Below are 21,479 nucleotides of genomic sequence, written 5' to 3' on the forward strand. Positions count from 1 at the left end.
CTGGAGGCCGGACCTTTACGAAGACGGCAACTGCAGAGTGTGTGGGACAGAGGATGAAGACACATCGCACATCTGGAGATGTCCAGGGACGATGGAGACTCGGGCCGAGAAGTGGAAGGAGATAATCCAAAATGTGAATGTGATAGGGGAGAGGACATGGAGGAAAGAGTTGAAAGCAGTGCAGGAGCAAGCACAAAGGGCCAGAGAGAGAGGTGTAGACCCACCAAGGACAAAAGAGCCAACTTTTACTGCGGCAGAGGAGGACTACATTTGGGGGACTCTGGAGATGCATATCGATGGTGTGCGAGAAGTACGACGCCATGGTGATAGGAACGGCGATGATGAGGATGAGGAAGAGATAGAGCACACACCAGATTGGTCTGTGCAGGGCATTTACCATGGACTTACGCCCAAGTCCATTGCTCAGAGTTGGAAAGTTGGCTTCAAGACAACAACAAGGATAGCTACATATATGGCAGGGCGCTTCGTCAAGGCCATAGAAGAATTCGGTCGTACAGAAATCTGGAACAAACGGTGTAAAGTCACCGTTGAATGGGAAAAGGCTCGTGGAATCACTGCTATGAGCAAACGCGCTAGAGGACGCAACTGTGTTGGGGAGCACAGACGTAGTAGCAATGATTTCCTTGTCCCTTCCCTCAGACAAAGACAGAGGCTGAATGTGAAAGAGATCTACAAGATCGCGGATGACCGAGTCCGGGACAGTTACCTTGGGAAAACCAAACTGGACGTGATGGAGCGGCTAGGTGGAATGAAGTTTTTGATGACTATGGATAGCGGATAATTTGTCGTGTTGCGCAACAGGCCACGTCGGAAAGGTGGACTTTGAGTACCAACCACGGCGGTCAGGGTTTATGAAATCATGGATACAGCGGCTCTTGTCGTTTGTGCAGTAATAGCTGTTTATTGACTATAGTTTCTGGAGCATTTTGTTCATAGAGTGTAGAAAATAAATCCCATGACCCTGAGGGTCCTTGTTATCAAAAAAAAAAAAAAAAAAAAAAAAAAAAACCTATTGATGATACACAAAATAGCCCTTTAAAAACTGAATATGGCACAGGTGGGTTTCGAAAGACCCCTAACATTTTACCAGAGATCGTGCTTATAGCAGTGTCACTGAGGTGAAAACTCAGCTTGATCGCTGCACTCTCGGTAACTCATTCTATTCTTTGCTGCCCGTACTATCTTATACCTATCCGTCCGCTAAATTGTCATCCAATCTCGCCCCTCAATTTGAGCAAGACCGGTTCTTGCAATGTTTTCCGCCCCTAATGCGTCACGGTCGAAGAATACCTTACATGCCCGGCAATATTTAGAGCGAGGGTATACCGCCTCTAAAAAGTTATCGCAGAGGGGTCGGGGACAGCGGGCGCTGGAGTAAAATTTGTGTGCCCTTACAGCGAAGTGCAGTCGTTTATCAGCAAGAGTTCTATGGCTTTCCAGCTTTTCTTATTTTTTTTTAAAAAAAGTCATACCCGTGTGACAAGGTGTCTCGTTATAGCAGTATGCTTACTGGGAACTCCTTTACTACTTTCAAAGGATCATAGGCCGACGACAAGCGCTCCTTTCCCCCCGAGCAGCTTCAACACTCGCTGCACCGCATAGTCGAACGTAGCTCGTTGAGCCTTTCGTAAGTCCTATTTTTTTTTTAGGTGCCATCTGGACTCGTAGAACTCTTGAAGCACATCCAAATTCTTTGATCCTGTCTGTGTCTGGGGCTCCTCGTTCATCCATTGAAAGTACTCATTGTATGTATCCCTTGCAAATACAGGGGATGGCGCTCTCCACCTCAATCATTCCTTTTCACGCTTCCTTTAGTTCAACAGGTGACTGAAGCGGAGGGCGGGAAGATACAAGAACCTGCTTCTCGCCTTTACCGTTTGCCGCAAGTTAGGGTTGTGAGGGTCCAGCGAGGAAAACGTAAGGGCGTTAACAATACCAGAATCGCATCCGGCAATAGTTGTGGTGTTTGCGGATGGGCATCGCCCTGGTTCGTTGAATATGAGCTCGACGTTTTCAAGCAGTTTGGAGCTCCTCTTCCAATTTATGTTTGCGTAGCCTTCACCTGTCAGGCCTTCACCGGCTGTCTTTGAATACGTCGTGTTGAGAAATTCCTAAGAAAGCTCCAATCCCTGACTGGGATTTTCTTCATCTACGTCAGACTGCCGCTGTCTCTCCGTTCGCCCAGAGGGTGTCAACTAGGGCGTGTTCAGACAGATACACATACTCGGGTGACCAGGAGGACGTAGGGAAGTCTGAATATTTTTCACTTTTTTGTTCTCCCGCAAAAAAAACTCAATGTCGCTCATATCTTCGTTAGTTTTCTCGACATCAAACTAGAAAAAAAAAAAAAAAAAAAAAAAAAGAGTATGAATAAAGAGCATTTGATTGCATGAAAATACCATACACAAGGTTATACCACTGCGTTCCTGTAGTGCTGCCTTAAAGATGCCTGTACTTGGCTCATTAATAGCTCTGATGCTCTTGGAAATGAGATCTTTTTGGGCTCGAAGTCTTGCACGTCCCCCAATGTGATGTCTACTTCCTTAATTGGGAAAGTTCAGTGGAAATGTTCATAAGTGAGGAGATAGTGAGGTGTTTCTACCGCCCTTCCTTGTTTTTTGCCCTCGCCTAAGCTGAATTGGGGCCACCTTGGCCACTTAAAAGAAGAGTGGCGAGACGGAAGGAATAGTCAGTGCTATCCAAGACCTCGTCCAGTGCCTCCCGACCTTGCTGCCCTTGGTAGCCGCATGACCCTCTCAATGTCCAGGGTAATCGCTCAGTATGCATAGCGACGTAGTCGGTTAAGGACAACAACTGTCCCTCGGATTTGGCTTGCAATATTATTTCTTTCATCTGCGTCCAGTCCGCCTATTCTTGCCATAGAAGCCTTGAGGGATCCAATTGTTAAGGCCTTGATAGCTGTAGCTGTGATCGACCTTCGTAGCATCCTTGAAGTTCTTAATTGGTGCACCTTCTTTTTTAGCCCTGTGAGGCTTCTTGCCTTTGTGCTTCCGCTTTTGTATTTTCCATTACTTCTTTTTTGCCTTTCTCCGACGTGGTGGATGCTTAAGGCCTCGCCTATCGTGCTGACGGCAGGTACTGATATCAACTGTGCGTCCATTCAATATGCTCAACTTGTCGGAAAAGATGAGCCGGAACTGGTTTCTATGTGGTCCTTTCGCTATATAGAATGATGGTGCGTCCCTACAATATCCAGGAAAGGGGCCAACGATTAGTACCGGGGACGTTTGGTTTCAAGATCAAAACTATAGCTTGAGCTTTCTTACGTTCTACGGCGTTGCGATCGCCTTTGTTGAGCCATTCTGTGGCGAAGGTCCTTTCCATTGAGTAGACGCTGCTTGAAGTTATCGAACTCATTGTTCGATGGTAATGCTTGGGCCGACGTTTGATGGCCCGAAGTAAAACGCGGAGAGCTATTTTGAAACGGTCTTCTTCAGAGGCTACGTTCCTTCCCAACATCTTACTAGCTTTCCTAAGGTAATCTCGAAGCATTTTACTGTAGCTCTTGTTCCACGCAACCTTTCGAGCTAATCGAAGATTATTAATCGGGCCCAACGTCTCGAGGTTCTTTGAGTAATCATTGCCTGCGATGGCACAGAATAACACCAGATGTTTGTGTGATGGCAGGTTTAGTGCTTGGATAACACTATCCACGTCATAAACCCAAACTTCCGTCTACGGCGTGGAAGGGGTCACACTAGGATGTAGACTCGTTCGTACGCAAAAAAATCAGAGTCTTGGGATACATTATGGCATCCTATGCATGGGTCCGCTTCATATGCACACAGACAGACATCGAAGACAGAGCCAAGGCCTGTGGCCAGCTGATTCTTGTCCTGGGCGCTCAGGGTGTGGACTTCTCGAAGGCCCTTCTGGATGCGCGGTATGACTTGAGGACGAGTCCAAACTCCGTTCCGAGAATTTCTCTCGAAGGTGTTCGTATCAAAGCATCCTTTCTTAGTGGACGGCACCTTGTTAATGGTGATATTGCACAGCGCCTTGTGGATGGAGGAAGAGCAGAAGCGGGATTAATACCGACGCGTTTGAGTTCCTTTCCAAGGGATTGTTATAACTATGGTATGATTGTGGAGTGATCGCCAAATAAAATTTGTTTATTTCTTCTGGAGGCTTCATTGGAATTGCCTAGAAAACAAAAAAGCGCCGCAATGCAAAAAGTGTTTCTACATGTGCAGAAATCAAAGAGACGCTTCAGCTGTTTATTCAATAGCCTGGTGCATGTTCGTGTACACACAACTGATAGTGATTGATGAACAAAAAAGGAAACAAGATTTGCCAAATATTTTCGAAACAATAAAAAAAAACCCATGATGTAAGAAGGTCTGTGTAGACAACAAACAAGCATAACTCACATACATTTTTTTTTCACCGTTGGCGTGGCTAAATGTCTTTTAAGCTTTCTGCCTGGATGTTTAACACAAGGAACCCTCAGAAAAAAAAATGCCTTGCATGGTTGGTGCCAGGTCTGAAAACAACAATAATACAATGCCGTGCATGGAAGACAAGGCCTTAACACTATGACCATTGTTATGCGGACTGACCAAAATAAACTTGTGATCACAACTGCTACTCATGCTCTGTTGCCAAAGACTTGAAAAGGGATACAAAACCCTTCTTCCTTGCTCTCATAATCGCTCACATTCTCTCAATACTTTCTTTCGCCGTAAATGTCCATTACATCTGAATCACACACAGGCATTTCACCATTCACTCCAACATAGATATATGTATCACGTTGGTATGATATGTTGTTGTGGTTCCCTCTGGTTTCGACAGGCCCAACAAACTCTATTAGCAGTGTATACCAACTCAGATATATCAAGGGAGCGCAAGAAGACGAGGAAGCAAACGATGTGACAATCGAGTCTCGCCGAGTTGTACAGGGAAAGATCAAGTTAGTCAAGCTCCATGGTGCGGTAGAATGAATCAACTCGGATAGCCCTCCTTTCAAGTCGATACTACAGCGGCGAATATTATCACTACTATATTACACCAGTCAATAAATAAACGATACAATGGGCCCCCAAGCGGATGCTAGGGTCATGCGAAAGTCTTCATGAGTTTTTTTATTTGCAAAAATAAAGAAGCCAGGATAGCACCATGACAGTTTAGTTTTCGGTCGAAATAAAATTTCGAGACAATGGATTGCTGGTAATTTGCCCTTCTTATGGACGAAGGGATAACGTGACTAGCATATGATAGTTAGGCAAGTGGACCTCCAAGTGCGAGAAACGCAGAATGAGGGCCGGTCCAAATATCGAAAGAATATCTGGGGACAACTGAGCATTTTGTCAATGGGTTCGCACGAGCGCTCTCTCTCTTCCCTTATTATCGCTGCTCATCGATTCGTGTGTTGTTGTGGTATGAGCTGAGATCATGGAATTGAATGAAAGGAGGCACAGCCTTTAAGAATGCCCTAAAAGATCCTGATAAGGCTATTGGCTGTGAGTCGCTCTCCCCTGCCGTTCCCTTAATTTCTCTTTTCATACTTGTTTATTCTTTATTCTTTAGTCCTCATTCTTCATTCTTCATTCTTCGTTCTTCATTCATTGATTCATTCTTCATTGATTCTTTGATTCATTCATTCATTCATTTATTTCTTCTCATAGCTGATCCTTTTATTCACTGTCGCTTACACCGCAAGCAAATTGACATTCATGCATGCATCCATGGATACTTCATGCCAACAGCAAAAAAACACTCATTTTACTCTGCCAGAAACAATTACTACAACCACTACAACTAAAGCCAGTGCATCCAAAACTAAGAGGACAGTTCCGGTGCCCAGTCCTCGACCTGGCGAACTCTTGATCTATGACTGCAGGCCGAAAGCGCTCGATCAATCTCAACCTATTGCTACTGTTTCTATAGGCATTGATTGTGATTCCCTTTCTTCTCCTTCGACTTCTCCTTTAGCCTTTTCCTACTCTTCCACAGGTGTCCATTCTAGCTTCTCCCCATCCACACCAATACCAGATCTCAGGGGAGGAGCCATTTTTGAGGAACGAACGCTAGCCAAGACACAACATGAAAGCGGTCAATCCGGATCATCTACTCGAATAGAAGGTATCCATAGTGCATATTTAGCGTATTTGTTTTATTACTACTGTTATTCTTGGAAGAAAATAATGCACAATTGAGACAGTGGGCTCGTTATGAAGGACGTTAGTAGTAAGTATATCCATTTGCTCACACAATTTTTTGTTCCACACTTGTGCTCCGTTATTTTTGGGTTTCAGGAGCATCGGATGCAGCAGCAGGGATTGAGCATGAGAAGCAACGACCCATTCGTTGTCTTCAATGGAATATTGAACGCAATTACAAGCCCGCAGAAATCCTCGCCACTTTAAAAGAGCTCGACGCAGACATCCTCTGTATCCAAGAAATCGATATTGGCTGTCATCGATCTGGTCATGAGCGAGATCATTTTCTGGAGATCTGCAAGTCACAGGGTCTTTATGGAGGCTTCGTGCCTGAATTTTGGGAGCTTGAACATCCAGGACGAAAAGATCGTGATCAAGGAGGGGGGGTTCACGGCAATGCTATCCTATCCAAGTGGCCCATCAATGGATTCAGAGCTTTAGATCATGTCCATCATGCTTATGAATGGGAAAAGGATGGGTTAAAGCTTAACGAGCCACGGATAGGAAGGTAAAAAGGTGATAGGTATACACAACGCTTACTTACTTTTTTCTAGTATTCTATATGTTAATTTTTTTTTTTTTTTTTTTTTTTTTCCTTCTCTTTCTTTTTATTATCGCTGTTGCTACTGCTATTCTCTGCCCTTTAATAGGCGCTTTACGATTGTTGCCGATGTTCAGACGCCTTCAGGACCATTACTCTGTTACTGCGCACATCTCGAAGTCTTCACAGGAATAATAGGCCGTATTTCTGCGTTGAGTGACATCCTGGCGGATTCGGCTCTCTATGCAGACAAATATCCTTATCAGATTCTCTTCGGAGACCTCAATACTATTTCACATTCGGTTGCCCGTCTTGCTAAATCCATCTCTACAGATCGGTACAGGGTGGGCTCCATTGGCCAACAAGAAGCTGAATGGTGGGACCAAAACCTTTGGAGCTGGCATGTCGAGGATGGAGAGTTTAACCTGGCATTGGCAACAGGAGGCTGGACATGGCTGAGACGATTTGGTATTTTGGGTCTAGGTGCAGACACAGGCTCAGACACAAGTGCTACTCTCCGACAAAGCAAGGGAGCAAACAGATTCATCTGGTCCGCAGATAGGAAGTACACCCAATGGCTCAAAAGCATTGTGGGCGCAGGACTTGATTATATCAAACAAGCACGGCAGCAACAGCTATTGCGTGACAGATTTATTTCCACACCAAATATTGACTCATCTACAGCTGGAGATGTAGCAGAGCAACTTAGTCGTCTGTCATGTAGAACTGATATTGTACATGGACAAGGGAATGAAATGAAGAGCAACTGGAGTAATTCTGATGACGATGATAATATTGTAATCGTCAATAGATCACAATTTTCCGACATGGCCGCATTAGAAGCTAGTTTGATCGACAGAAATGAATGCATCTCATCGTCCTCGAACTGGTCATCGCCTTTAACAGCCCCGAGTCGACGATATCAGCGACGGTACCATGATAGCGATGATGAGTATGAGGATAGTGTGGATAGCTCGTTGAATGGACACCAAAGTGATGCCAGAGCTTCTGGAAGTGTACACGGCCATGGTTCACCCTCCACGCCCTCTACACCATCACCAACCTTAAGACTTATCCCACCAACGCCTACACAGACCCAAGCGCCAGCTATTGGATTGGAAAAAATGCTAAACGTAACGGAAGAAGATCGCGGGATCCCATTAGAATATGATGATGATGAGGATGATTGTGATAATGACGATGTAGTTTTTGAAGAGGAGGAAGAGAGCTATGAGGACTCATTTATGAAACAACTTGATAATGACATGCTATACTCTAATGATCGCCATAACGACAATACTTACGCCAATATAACGACCACTAACAGAATGACAACAACAGCCTCTTTTACTTCAGATTCTAATACCGCCTCTACAACAGTCTTTGTGGACCCACAGCCGCCTTTCTTACTCTCACATCTCAGCACGATGTTTCCATTCTTTTCCACAAAGCGTCTTTGGTCTGGTTTTACTCCCTTGGTTCTACATCAGGCTCGTAATCCAGGATTTTATGACCCATGGTCTGCTCGAGATGATCTGACATTCCATAACCCCAATTTCTTTGGTCTCTTAAAGGCTAAGCTCGATTATACACTGTTGATGAATCTCAGGTGCGTAAGTCAATCAATTGGGAACCATGATTACTCTGCAAGTGACCACAAGTGGTTGTTGGTGGAAGTTGAATTTGAGCGCGAGTTTAGGACACAGACACGGCCATTGTCAGCAATGGAAATGCAAAAGGCGAAAGCTACGATATCAAAGAGCATGCCGTCCAAGGAACAACGTTATCTATGGTGGAGAGAACGACGAATGGAGCGGAACCAGACAGTACAGCCTTTCGATGACCATTGCTCAAATTCGGAACAACATTCCCTTCGCAAGCGCTCTTCTTCCTCTTCTTCTACGGTGTCAGCATCGTTGCTTGTCGCATCTCTGACAGCAGTGGCGGCCGGTGGGCTTTGGTGGTGGTCACATAACAGGTAGACGCCCCACCTTTCAGCCCTTTTTTTTTTTTTTTTGAATGAGAACATTCTCCGCAGAGTATGGTCTGCTCATAGTAAAAAGCATTCAGAAATAAAGACAATCATTCGGACAAACATGTATAAGGTTTTTTCACAACAAAAATCCTGCAACCAAAAACGGAAGTGTGTTCATGTGCTTGTGAGACCTCTTTCATCTGTACACACTGTCAGTTAATCATTGATTCATTGATTCATTCATCAATCAACATTAACGGCAATAGCAACAATAGAGACGATGGGACATCCTCACCCAGACTTCACACCAGAACAGGCAGCTACAGGCTGGAAGACACAGACCAAAGAGCAGATAGCCTACTGGGTACCTGAGGTCGACGTCAAGGGAACCTTGCCTCATGATTTGGTCGGTACCTTCTTCCGCAATGGTACAATATATCTTACTGTTTTTCAATTTGTACATGTAATAGTCATCATGAAAAAGTTGACTTTCATCACATCCTTACACTTGAATATCAATACCTTACTGCCCTAGGTCCTGGAAATGATAGTGTTGGCTCCACAAAGTTGACACATCCAATTGACGGCGATGGTCTTGTCGTAGCATTGTCCTTTCCCGGTAACGGGCATGTGCACTTCAACTCGCGCTTCGTTCAATCCCGTCATCGAGTGAAAGAACAAGCCGTCAGACGAATGATCTTTAGGGGTCAAATGGGGACTGATCCTAACAGCTTTAAGTCAAACGTTGCAGCGTTGATCAAATCGAAGATTGGCTGGGAAAAGAGCTCAACTGTTCTTACGTTCAGAAATCCATCCAACACCAACGTGTACATGTGGGAGGTAGGCAATTTGCTCCTTTTCCGATTTTTTTATAAAAACTCCGTTTCCATTTAGAATGAGAGGGTTTAACACGCCCATATGCCTTTAATAGGGCAAAGTTCTTAGTGCACATGAGACAGGTAAAATCTTTTTTTTTTTTTTTTTTTTTTGAAGCATTAAACTGAATTCTAACGCGTTTTTGCTTTGGTCTCCATCCCATCTTGCTCTCAAAATAGGCCTTCCTTACTGCTTGGATCCTACAACACTAGAGACTATTGGCGAAGAAGACCTTGGAGGTACATTGGAACTCAAAGTTCTCGGGGCTCATTTCCGTTATGATCCGTTACTTGACCGCCTAGTGACCATGTCTGCCAAACCTGGTGTCAATCGACTTCCCTCTCTTCAAATTAACGAATATGGCCGTCAATGGGTTGCCAAGAGCCTACAGGTAAGCACGGGTCATGTGAAGCGGACGTCTATCTATCTTTTTTTCATCAGGTCTTGAATATGAAAAACACCCAGACTCTTGACTTCACCTGATGTACTTACATTCCTCCGTAAACATCCCTTTTACTATAGACTTTCCATATTCCTCAGCTTAATTACGCACATGACTTGCTCCTGAGTAAACATTTCTACATTGTTCAAATCACCCCTTTTGTGAACGTATCAACAGCGGAGGCCTATAAGTTCTTTCTTGGCATCTCTTCTCCTGGCGATGCGATGCGATACTACGATCATCTGCCCTGTCGGCTTGTTATCATCGCTCGCACATCCCAAGTGGCGGATCAGATCCTTGGAGGTCGTCAATGGATTGAAGCTGATATCCCTGAACCCTGTCACATTTTCCACTTTGGAAATGTTCAGGAGATTGTGGAGGATGATCGCGTTGTAGGATTAGATCTTACAGCTGTCTGTTTGGGCAAAAAATTCACCATGAAGTTCGAGAACAATCTCTGGCTCAGTAATGCGTCCAAAGCACCAGGACTATTGATGGGATTTAAGGTTCGATTCAGTGATATCAATGATGCAGGCTCTACAACTCCAGTAACCGGCAATAACAGTAACGGCCCACTTGTATATCAGACTGTGCTACACCCAGCCTCGGTTGAATTTCCAGCAGTACATCCTTACCGCCATGGACTGGACACACGCTATACTTACATGATGGCATCGAGTGATCCGAAGCGCCCTCATTACTTTACAGCAGTACTGAAGCACGACTTATACGGTAGAGGTACTAAATTTTGGCAAAGTGGAGGCGTGACAGGCGAACCGTGCTTCATTCCTCGTGGGGGCTATGCTGTTGTAGGAAAAGAAGATATAAGGGCTGAAGATGATGGATTTGTGGTAGTGCAGGTGTATAATCCAAAGAAGCAGACGACAGACTTTGCAGTATTGGACGCACAGACTATGGAATTGTTAGCGACCATTGGCCTGAAGCATCATGTTCCATATGGCTTCCATGGAACATTCACGCCAGAGCTCTTTATCCCAAGTAGTCATACACCACCAAGCTTAGTCAAAGCGAAGCTTTAAAATAGGGATAGGACTTATTTAAAAAGGCCTCGGGGTTATATTAGCCTTAAATTAAGTTGATGCTTCATGAAATTGGGACAAAAAATAAATGAATTTCAGAACTTATGAACTAAAAGTAGCTCTTGTCCAGGCAACGAAATGGAGAAGCCTTTGTTACACCAACTTCAGTAGTACTTGTCATAAGATGCCCTCATCGAATAAAGCTACAATTGGACTAAGGCGTGTAAGCACTCATAAACTGCTTCCATGCCAAGCATTGTATGGTATGTAGCCTCTTTTTCTGTTAATCTCTCTTTTTTAAGACGGTATTGCTTCTTGATAGCAGTTTCCGCCCCTACTGAGATGATATAAGTAAAACCGGTCCCCTGCTTAGTAATGTCCACGAAGCTAGTCCACGCTTGCATTTCAGCGTTGAAGGGAAGAAGGCTACAAGCTCAAATTGGACAGCTGCTTTGATTATTATTACTTCTCGGGCTTTTTTTTTTTTTTTTTTTTTTTTTTTTTAATTTGAGAGCACTTTTGTACAAATACATGTATTTTCACATATTTTTACTGTACATGAATAATTGGTGCATTCCTACCGACAACTGTCAGTCCGCAGGCGCATGTAACATGCACCGCCACTTAAACCCCTGAATGCCATCTCAGATCGGCTTGATTTTTACATCGTTCTTTTTTTTTTTTTTTTTTTTTTTTTACACCAGTTTCCTATCTTTCAAGTCAATCCTTATCCTTGTGTAAATACACCTTTATTTCATTTAACAACAAAAACGAAGCATTAGTCAACGATAAAAGCTATGGCAATCAGACGATCATCTGATCCAATTGCCTTCTCCATTGCGTATTGGATTGTACTGCTTGCTGCTGGTAATGGATTATGTCTAAAACATTTTATCCGGACTAAATGGATGCATGCTTGCCACATTAATGGTCGCTATTCTCTGCTTATATTCACTTACACATATCTCTCAATAAAGTCAGTGGGCTAGGTTACTATGCCCACAACCGTATCAGCGTGGTGGTTAAAAGAGACTATGTTCTTCAAAATTCCAACGTCTACATGGATGAAAACCATCATGAAGTTCGAATACCGGATGTAATCTTTTGTTTGCATAACGCTCGATTGCAAGCAATCCCTCACGGAATGAATTATACACGTATCAATCTTCACGACCCAACAATCCCCACGGGGATGTCGGTTTTGACTCCCTGTGCTGATGATCATGACAGTATGATCATCATGTCGTGCCAGAACAGTACTTGGAACGCCGCTACTCACGGTGGCATTGTTTCATTTAATTTCTTCGCCCACGAACCTGGTGCAGCGGTAAATGACTAACCTTATTATTAGTATTATTTTTTTTTTTCCTTTTTTTTAAGTACCATGAAAGGAAAAAGGGATTAATATCTTTCATTAATTTTTTACAGGGTACACATTTCTTCATGTTCTTAATGCCAAGAGGTGGGCTGCAATCTATTTACTAATGTCCTTTATAGAGGGTTGTATTACACTTCATGCAATGATTACGTTCCTCAAATATTCAAATATGAAAACCATCTACCCTTTTTTTTCACGAAGAAAGAACTTAACATATACAAGAATAGGACATTGATTCAAGGACGTAACAAAGCTGCGGATCCTGAACTGCGACGAAACTTTCATGTAGGGATTGAAAATAGCGTCAACATGTATGTCTATGCGGTTCCTCAGACAATCAAGGTTTTGAGGAATGATATCTGGGGGCTCTTTGGGGTCTACAATGATTCTATGGTAGATTACCTGGTCACTTCCACCGTCGAGGGTTTTTATCAGTTCAACCAGACTTGGATTGCACTTGTAATTCCAACCATGGAGCTTGCCAGTAGACAGGTCTTGTAAGTGTTGTTTTTCAGATTAATCAGTCAGGGGCAATGCATCTTTCACCAGATTAAAAAAAAAAAAAAAAAAAAAAAAAAAAGAGAGAGAGAGATAAATGGTAGTGGTAGTGGACGGAGGTGGATATGCCTGATTAATCAGCAACTACCCAAATATGTCTTTAAAATCATTCTAAATGCATTTTTAGGCTGGTAAGCGCTCCAGATGCGTTCTCCTCCTGGGGGGGTCTGTTCTCTCTGGTCTTTGGTGTGTTTTATATGCTTTTCGGCAGTAGGTAAGCTCTCATATTTGAAACTTTTTTTTGGAAATGATCTTCGCATAAGGAGAAAATTGCTAATAGAGTGACCATCTGATTGCTGCCATTAGACGCATGTCCCCTTTTGGTATCATTCAAAAGTACATGCTGCGGTCCAGGACGAAGGCGATGATCGCAAATATATATGGCAACTGGAAACGGGATAGCAGTGGAAACTACTACTGTCGGGATAGTGAAGGCATCCCTAGAATGGAGGATGGCATAAAAGGCGGTTCAAGTTATATATCTTTGGGTCGTAGAGCCTCTTCTAGCGCCGATCTACCATTACAAGATCGGCAACAAGTACCACTGCCATATTTACCTGGAAACACTGATAGTAGCGACAGTAGCAATATAGTGCTAGAGCAGCAGTATATGACTCAGTTCAGTAATACCAAAGCTGCCTCTGATGGGAACGCAAATAATGTATACTCCTTGCAGCAGCAAATTCACCATGGAGAGTTCTTGGCGCTTCGAGACCAGGTGGAAGCGCACGCAAAAATCCTTCGACATCTCCAAGGGCATGAACAGAGATTCAAGGACACAGAAACATTACTCAAAGAGTTTTACCTGGATATGGACTTGGTGGACACAAAAGCGCTGGCACAGGATACAGCTTTATTGACTTCTACTACTGTGGAAAATGTGGATACTACATCAAATCAAGGCAAAGAACAGTCTAGCTGGCGCAAGTCCCTAAGTGACGGTTTATTTAGAACAAATCAACACCCCGTCTTGACGCGGAACACTAGCGATGACAGTGAAGAGAGAATTGCCTTGCGCGAATCCGGCTTTGCAATGGGATTCCACGGCAATCCTCGGGCTGACTCTCCTAAACACCCAAATAATCGGCCGAATTCATCGATGGAGATGATACAATATGTACATGAACCGTAATAGTCCAACCATTGTATGGTAATAAATTTAATTCTCTGTCGTAAGAAGTTGGTCCACTAATCTAAGGAGATTCGCGAATTGCTTTTTTTATTGCTTACAGTCTTAATGAATCCTGATTGAAGCAACATGGCTTGCCTACTCAATAAGCCTCTGACATCTACATGGCGATTTTGCTTGCCACATAATCAGGGTATTTGGCACCAATAATGCCTACCAACTCTTCAACATGGCCACACAGGTCTTGGATACTTGCATCCCACAACGTCGACAACATCGGTGCTTCATGCCCACTCATATCCTGGTCTCCATCCTCATCAATAGCACTGATGGCTGCGCCAGTTGAACCAGCAGCTACTCCGCCAGAACTACTTGCAGCACCACCGCTCTTACCTGTTCCTGCACCTCCTTTGGCTCCAGCGCCAAGCCGCAGCTTAGCGCCATGGGTGCGATCGAAAAAGATAAGCCGCTCAATTTGGTCAATGCTGCCTGACATTCTTCCTTCGCCCATCATCTTACTGGCTCTTGCTTCTGCTTGCTCTGGTGTTACTCCAAGCAATGCGCTCAGCTCTTCGAATGAGATGTTATTATATATCTTTGATGCAGATAGTAGGTTGTGCTCTATGACAGCGCGGTCCAAGACCGTGGTATTGTCGGAAAGGAGAGCCTTTTGATGTTGCTTTAGTGTGCTGGCAAACTCTGAGACCTCGTTGCTTCGAAGGACACGATCCAGATACATCTTTTCCAGGATTGAGAAATGTGGAAGGCGCTGAGAACGATCATCTTTATAGAGCGTCGCAAGCATCCGTGATCGCTGCGGTCCTGCGGGAGCCAATACTGCACATACAACAGCAGCAGATCTGCCGATGGGTAAAAAAAAGATCTGAAATAAGCTCCCTTGTAGCTAGGAGATAGAGATGACATACTAATACCATCCGAAAATATGTTTCCTGCGTGCACTTACAAAATCTGCATACGTTCCTCATAGTCAACTTCTTGGATATAGCTGATCTCGTGGTAACGTGAGCTAGCTTCGAGGAACTTGTTCTTGAAATCCGAGATCCTGGCCTGGGAAAGCTTGAACGTAAGCTGAAGTGCGAGATCCTTGGTTTCACGCATTAATACCGAAGCGCGATTCAAGTAAGCTTCTGCGCTGACAGCCTCATCATCCTCAAGTAGCAAACGCACGATGCGAATGTATATGCCGACTTTATATTCATTAGGGATAATACTAGGTTGCCGAGGAGATAAAAAAGAGGAAGAGCATAAATTTCCAAATATAAAATTCCACCTCTGTGATGGCGCAGTCGCTATTTGTCTCGCACAAACACCTAATATCGTTTCTCATTAAAGATGTCCCGTTGATTTTCTATCGTCATTTCCTTACCGATGGCCAGAATCCAGTGGAATGCCCATGAGAACTTGGGCAGCTTCTGCCCACTCTTCTTCGTCTTCATAAATGCTAGCCAAATGGGTTCTAATTGCTGATACCTAACATGACGTAGCAAGGAGTATATGTATTCATGCTCGTTAGTAGAGTGATCAAAGAAAAATCAGAGTAGATCTTTGCTTTCGAAAGGTCATTTCTGAAAACGATGAATTTAAATACCTGTTCTTCAAACGATACGACTCTACCCTGAACTTTCTCGAGAGCATGGCTATAGACTGCCTTCTTATTCTCTGCAGAGAGATTGGCGGTAGCGTCGACTGCAGCTGTAAAGTCTGAGAGGACCTGACGCGATATGACTAGGCCGACAGAGTCTTCAGTGGCAGCAGTGATGTATTGCTCAAGGCGCTGGCGCGTAACAGTCTGGTGAGTTTCATCAGCAGTTGTGGTTTGAAGGATAGATGCAAGCAAGTCTTGGTAACCCTTGATCTTGTCCTTTTGGTTTGTAACCTGCGTGATGGCAGCCAATTGAGCTTCAAAGTCCATGTTGAAAAGAAATGGTGCTGCTGTGTTAAAAAAGTAGAAGAGGAAGAAAGAAAAAAGAAGAGGAGAAAATGGTGGCAATGGAGGTATAAAAGTGAATGAAGACGCGAGTAAGGTGGCCAAGTCCCAATAGGCCCATGGTGACTGTGAACCCCCACATTGACTGACGTGAGGAGAAAGGTACGCTTTTTTTCTCTCTTTTTTAAAACTTCGCTCCATAGAAGATTACATTTAACATACACTACATAGACTCCAGGATGCCTACAACAAGAACGCATACAACTCATGGACACGTCAAGGGACAACACCATGGCAATCCAATTCCAGGTCATGGTCACCCTCAGCAGCAACAACAACCGCAACAACATGATTCGCATTCTGTCATCTTAGTAACCGCCGGCTATGATCATGTCATTCGTTTCTGGTAGCACAACAGTATATAATGCATTGCGCTGCGTCGCATATTTGCCTTAACAACTAACGCTATTGTCTCTCTTGTTGTATCTGCTCGAATCGTTACTCATTCTAGGGAAGCATTGAGCGGAGTATGCTCTAGAACAATCCAGCATCCAGATGCAGTACGTCAACCTGAAATAGTATTCGAAGAGGAAATTTTTATGTTTCTAGTCCTCTTCTTTTTCTTTATTACTTATTGTAATATGGTGATTATCTTCGTTCCTCGGATTACATTAGCAAGTGAACAAATTAGCAATATCTCCCGACAAACAGTATCTAGCGGCAGCAAGTAATCAACACGTCCGCCTCTACGACATCAATAGTGCGCATCCCAACCCTATTCTCTCTTTCAAAGGCCATACCAGTAACGTAACTGCTGTTGCTTTCCACTGTGAAGGTAAATGGATGGTAACAGCAAGTGAAGACCATACGCTAAAAATCTGGGATATTCGGTAAAAACATATTTAAAGCATGGAGCAACCCTTTTACTAAATAGAAAAGGATAAACATGGTTGAGGACTGACATTTACACCATTGATCGCGCCATGTTCTTTAGTTGTCCCGATCCACAGCGGAATTTCGATCATAAAGCGCCAGTCAATGACGTCGTCATTCACCCGAACCAAGGCGAGCTCATCTCATGCGATCAGAATGGAAGTATCAAACTATGGGATCTGGGTGAGAGCTCTTGTACACATGAACTGGTTCCAGAAGAGGATGTGCCCATACGTTCAGTTACGGTTGCGAACGATGGCTCTTCCTTAGTTGCCGCTAACAATAAAGGCAACTGTTATGTCTGGAAAATGGCTCATACTCGTGAGTTCACTGATTTACAACCGATTACTAAGTTTGCAGCGCACAACAAGTACATCCTCAAATGTGTCCTTAGTCCGGATGTGAAGCACTTGGCGACCTGCTCTGCAGATAGTACTGTGAAGATTTGGAAAACGGATAATTATTCGTTCGAGTTGGAAAGGACTTTGGTGGGCCACCAGCGTTGGGTGTGGGATTGTGCGTTTTCTGCGGATTCTGCCTATCTAGTCACAGCCTCGTCCGATCATGTTGCCAGGTTATGGGAGCTTTCCTCTGGAGATACCATTCGGCAATATAATGGGCATCAAAAAGCAGCAGTCTGTGTTGCGCTCAATGATCTCTCTATGTAAAAACAGTAAATAAAGAAGTTAAAAAAAAAAGAAAAAAAAGAAAAAGAGCAACGGGTGACTGCACAAAGTGACAAGGAAAGGAATTTAATATTAAATTCACTGCTCAAGGCTGCAGATAATCCCATTAAATTTTTTTTAAGATTTTGATGACTACAAAAGTAATCTATTCAGTGTTAGTTTCTGAATCGGGCAGTTGTCAGCGGACTGCTGTAAGCCTAGTTTGGGCCGGTAATAGGATGATGAATCCATGTGGGGCTGGGATCACGTGTGCTGGTGGTTACTTAGGTATACCGCCCATTAGAAGCTTGGTGTGGACATTCTGTCTTGGGCGTAGGCCCGGGGCAAGAGGCCCTTGAATAACTGTCTGCTACAGGCCAGCAATGGATCAGTAGAAATGATGGTAGCACTGGGCAGTCTGGTGGATCACGGGAATTAGTTTGGACTCTAGCACATGCCAGCCTTGGGTGGAGACTACCATCCGCTTCTCATTTTTTTTTGCGGATTAATCTATTTGGCAGCCCATTGCCAAATATAATCAACTTTCAAGACTCTCTTTGGCAGCCCAGTTGCCAAATAACATTCATTATTTACTTGGCAGCCTACCCAGGGCTATTTGGCCTCTAACTATTTATTTATTTATTTTTTTTTTTTTTTCAAGTAGGTCGCTCATACAGTTTTGGAGGTGCCATTTGGAGATCAATGCCTATGAGAGGTTTTCGCTCGGAGCAAACGCGTCTCACCTGCTACCTAGACGTCTTCAATAAATCATTCCCTAACCGTGTACATTGAAGGCTGTTTTGCGAAGATGTCATCGCCGCTGTCCTTAGTACCTCCGGCGGCATTAGCTGTGCAAGGCAATGTATCCACAGAACGCTGCCTGTTTTACCACTGATGTTATGACCCTGTTATCAAAAAAAAAAAAAAAAGTAATGTATTTGGCAGCCCAGCTGCCACCCAAGAGTGCGAAGTTAAGTGGCAGCCCCCAGAAGTAGGCTGCCAAATAGATTAAGATTAATCCTAATCTTATTGGCAGCCCAGTTGGCAACCTACCTAATGTTATTTGGCCTGTTTTTTGTTTTATCTGTAAAAACTCTCGTATCTCGTTTACTGGGGACAATCCTGTGTTGTTAGAAGCCAGGAGCTCCTATTAAACTTGTTAACAACCAACAAAAAAGGTCGCCAAGCTTTTTGATCATGACATTCAGCTACAATCCGATGACAGTAACGGTTAGAGGCGCATCAACGTATTTATACGATCCTAATACTTCCTGCCTGTTGACGTTTTTATTGAGAGGAAGCCCACCACTTAAAGGTGGATTTTAATTGAAAGACTGAAATAATAACCCCGTGCAAATAACTTCATTATTTGGCAGCCTAATTGCTACCCAAGTGTGTGTAGTTAGGTGGCAGCCCCCAAAAATACTATTTAGTATGGGCTGCTAAATAATATTTGGCACCTGGGTTGCCAATTAGATTAATCCTACCATCATTATTGGAATACAGTGCTGGCTCAATTGCTGGCGGAGCCCTGTCGCAATCCCATGTTCTTAAATCTAGAATTCTTGACATGGCAACCCTGACATTAAAGTTAGATTGAGTGAAACGTGAAGAGTTTGATTCACATATGCATATAGTTACGTCCAACCTACATCGAGTCCTTTGTCTCCATCATTGACAGGTGCGTTTGCCTAAGGAGCTTTCTGGAGATTTTAAAGATGGGGGCCTCCAGTTCTTCTAGGCCTTCCAACGAAAGGTTATCTAACTCATCTACACTGTGGTTCCGCATCTAAATCACACAAGTTTTGCGTTAAAAGCGATATAATAAAGAAGTGATAAATCCAATAGATCAATCGCTTGCCTTGTTTATGCAGGCGCCCATCGGAAGGCGCCATGGCTTGTCTGTCACAATGTTGGAAATAGGTTTAAGGATAGCTGTAGCAGGGGCCGAAGTGATTGATGTAACCATACTAGAGGAAGCTGATGCTTATTTTGGCAATATGAAATAACCAAAGAATGGCGTTTGGCGGTGTAGAATGTTAGCTTTTTCAATACATCATACTTTTATAGGCCTCACAATGCTTGGTAGTGTGTTCACGCTGGAAGGAGGCAGCCTGAATTAAAGCATTTTATCGCAGCATGGAGACTAAGTACTTTGATCTTTCCATGTGCGATTCGTCAAGCCTTGGTTTGCCGCATGTGACAGAAGCAGCACCTCACTCTAACAGATTGTTTGTAATCCAGGTATTATGGATGTATTATGGATGTAGATGACGGAAGATCACTTTGAGGAAATACGAGCAGCAATAAAAAGAGGAAGAGAGATTTATGTATCTTTTTAAGTCTTAGTGCCCACGCGTCCAGATGAATTGATTTCAAAAGCCCGCATGAGTTGAACAAAAGCTCATACCTCTCATACGTGTGCATCTTCATAAATCAGTATATCAGTGATGTTGGGGCGTTGATCTTGCAGCACTGATAAATGTCGCGCTATCCTTTATTTTTCTCACATATACTTAAAATAAGCCATCATAAATGCTCGATACGTTCCTCTCTGCTACGAGTTTTACAAGATCCGCTGGCTTCTCGACTTCATTGAGGTCTTCTCTTTTTTCATTGTTATTTGGTGGAGCAACACTGAACAACAATTTTCGAGAGACGTTGCATTTAGGCATCGTCTAGTTGGCCTTAGAGAAACAGTTTGCAGTTCTGATATTTCAGCATTTATGCAGGACTTTATTATTACTTGATTTTAAAGATTTACTTGAAATCACAATGGAAAAGAATAGGAGCTATAGTACAATTAGATGTATTAAAGAAAAATACAAAAGCATCTTTCCTTTAACGATCCCTCTCAGCGATAGGGTTGGCATGGATGGTAGTCGATAGAATACGGATAGGTTGTATGGGTCGATTTTTGGCATCCACAGGTATTTTTTCAATGGCGTCCAGAGTCGTGTCTGCGCCATCAATGACCTTGGCGAAGATAGTGTATTTAGTGTCCAGATGAGGCTGTTTATCATAGATGATAAAGAATTGTGACCCATTCGTATCGGGTCCAGAATTAGCCATCGAAACAATACCACGTCCAGTATGCTAATTTATTAGAAAAGGTGTTTGTCAATAGTTGATCGCCCGAAGTAAAGATAGATGGTTTCTAATGCATTGTTTTTCATTAGTGTTGCTACCTTCAATCCTCCGCGAAGCTCATCAGGGAATTTTTTGCCCCAGATAGAAGTGCCGCCTTTCCCCGTTCCTGTTGGGTCTCCTGTCTGCACCATAAAGCCTTTGATATTCCTGTGAAAGAGGTTGTTGTCATAGTATCCACTAGCGCAGAGGGCCAAAAAGTTCTGCAAGAGTACGTAAAAGAAAGTTGGTTAATGCACTTGAATAAATAAATAAATAAATAAAAGTTCTGTAGATACGTCATTAATTCCTTGCTTAAAGACTGCCATGTCTAAGAATTACCTCGGCTGTCCTTGGCACACTTTCGCAAAAGACTTCAAGCTTGAGGTCACCGAGGTCAGTATGTAGTGTGACAGACTAAAAAAAGAAAAAAAAAAAAAGATAGAGGGAGAAAGGCAGAGAGAGAGTAAAAGAAGTGCTTCAGCTTACTCCATTATGCATGTTACACCTCTTAGACATAATTGCCAATGAAAACAACAAGGCTCATACCATGATGATGAATTTGCAAAAAGTCGTTTTTGTGAATGTGTTTCCAAGAATGTAGCCAAAAGGAACATCAGTTGCAAAAAATATGCAGTCACATTATTGTTATTTTTCTGTTTTCT

At 43.4% G+C, this 21,479-nt stretch overlaps 9 protein-coding genes across 9 annotated transcripts; 5 read left to right on the plus strand and 4 right to left on the minus strand.

The window, feature by feature from the left end:
• Positions 1-1,559: 1,559 nt before the first annotated feature.
• BCR41DRAFT_393217 (hypothetical protein) lies at positions 1,560-2,485 on the minus strand (the record flags this gene model as incomplete). Its single annotated transcript, XM_022028532.1, has 4 exons — positions 1,560-1,655; positions 1,896-2,101; positions 2,246-2,354; positions 2,438-2,485. The coding sequence occupies 4 exons, from the start codon at positions 2,483-2,485 to the stop codon at positions 1,560-1,562; spliced, it is 459 nt and encodes a 152-aa protein (XP_021884365.1).
• Positions 2,486-2,797: 312 nt separating this feature from the next.
• Positions 2,798-3,534, minus strand: BCR41DRAFT_393218 (hypothetical protein; the record flags this gene model as incomplete). Its single annotated transcript, XM_022028533.1, has 3 exons — positions 2,798-2,957; positions 3,055-3,202; positions 3,309-3,534. The coding sequence occupies 3 exons, from the start codon at positions 3,532-3,534 to the stop codon at positions 2,798-2,800; spliced, it is 534 nt and encodes a 177-aa protein (XP_021884366.1).
• A 2,042-nt stretch (positions 3,535-5,576) lies between these two features.
• BCR41DRAFT_202637 (hypothetical protein) lies at positions 5,577-7,174 on the plus strand. Its single transcript, XM_022019896.1, has 3 exons — positions 5,577-6,126; positions 6,300-6,719; positions 6,854-7,174. The coding sequence occupies exons 1-2, from the start codon at positions 5,718-5,720 to the stop codon at positions 6,713-6,715; spliced, it is 825 nt and encodes a 274-aa protein (XP_021884367.1). The 5' UTR covers positions 5,577-5,717; the 3' UTR covers positions 6,716-6,719; positions 6,854-7,174.
• A 1,024-nt stretch (positions 7,175-8,198) lies between these two features.
• BCR41DRAFT_281844 (hypothetical protein) lies at positions 8,199-8,426 on the plus strand (the record flags this gene model as incomplete). Its single annotated transcript, XM_022020240.1, has 1 exon — positions 8,199-8,426. A coding segment is annotated over one exon (228 nt), but the record flags the coding sequence as incomplete, so codon positions are not given.
• Positions 8,427-8,909: 483 nt separating this feature from the next.
• BCR41DRAFT_347616 (carotenoid oxygenase) lies at positions 8,910-11,179 on the plus strand. Its single transcript, XM_022023131.1, has 5 exons — positions 8,910-9,147; positions 9,255-9,559; positions 9,651-9,678; positions 9,775-9,986; positions 10,118-11,179. The coding sequence occupies exons 1-5, from the start codon at positions 9,000-9,002 to the stop codon at positions 11,075-11,077; spliced, it is 1,653 nt and encodes a 550-aa protein (XP_021884369.1). The 5' UTR covers positions 8,910-8,999; the 3' UTR covers positions 11,078-11,179.
• A 1,490-nt stretch (positions 11,180-12,669) lies between these two features.
• Positions 12,670-14,224, plus strand: BCR41DRAFT_202676 (hypothetical protein). The gene is made up of 4 exons (XM_022019897.1): positions 12,670-12,740; positions 12,853-12,952; positions 13,141-13,227; positions 13,320-14,224. Exons 2-4 carry the CDS (start codon positions 12,927-12,929, stop codon positions 14,143-14,145), a joined length of 939 nt encoding a protein of 312 aa, XP_021884370.1. The 5' UTR covers positions 12,670-12,740; positions 12,853-12,926; the 3' UTR covers positions 14,146-14,224.
• Positions 14,225-14,302: 78 nt separating this feature from the next.
• On the minus strand, positions 14,303-16,075 carry BCR41DRAFT_376836 (COP9 signalosome complex subunit 4-like protein; the record flags this gene model as incomplete). The annotated part of the gene is made up of 5 exons (XM_022027071.1): positions 14,303-14,424; positions 14,548-15,002; positions 15,107-15,373; positions 15,530-15,633; positions 15,752-16,075. The coding sequence occupies 5 exons, from the start codon at positions 16,073-16,075 to the stop codon at positions 14,303-14,305; spliced, it is 1,272 nt and encodes a 423-aa protein (XP_021884371.1).
• A 205-nt stretch (positions 16,076-16,280) lies between these two features.
• Positions 16,281-17,695, plus strand: BCR41DRAFT_347618 (WD repeat-containing protein pop3). The gene is made up of 4 exons (XM_022023132.1): positions 16,281-16,496; positions 16,602-16,650; positions 16,766-16,980; positions 17,085-17,695. The coding sequence occupies exons 1-4, from the start codon at positions 16,330-16,332 to the stop codon at positions 17,689-17,691; spliced, it is 1,038 nt and encodes a 345-aa protein (XP_021884372.1). The 5' UTR covers positions 16,281-16,329; the 3' UTR covers positions 17,692-17,695.
• A 2,721-nt stretch (positions 17,696-20,416) lies between these two features.
• BCR41DRAFT_347621 (cyclophilin-like domain-containing protein) lies at positions 20,417-21,399 on the minus strand. Its single transcript, XM_022023133.1, has 4 exons — positions 21,364-21,399; positions 21,157-21,231; positions 20,877-21,038; positions 20,417-20,784 (listed from the first exon to the last, which is right to left on the minus strand). Exons 1-4 carry the CDS (start codon positions 21,364-21,366, stop codon positions 20,530-20,532), a joined length of 495 nt encoding a protein of 164 aa, XP_021884373.1. The 5' UTR covers positions 21,367-21,399; the 3' UTR covers positions 20,417-20,529.
• Positions 21,400-21,479: the final 80 nt, after the last annotated feature.

This window comes from Lobosporangium transversale (assembly GCF_002105155.1).
Source record: "Lobosporangium transversale strain NRRL 3116 chromosome Unknown BCR41scaffold_6, whole genome shotgun sequence".
Classification (NCBI taxonomy): Eukaryota; Fungi; Mortierellomycota; class Mortierellomycetes; order Mortierellales; family Mortierellaceae; genus Lobosporangium; species Lobosporangium transversale.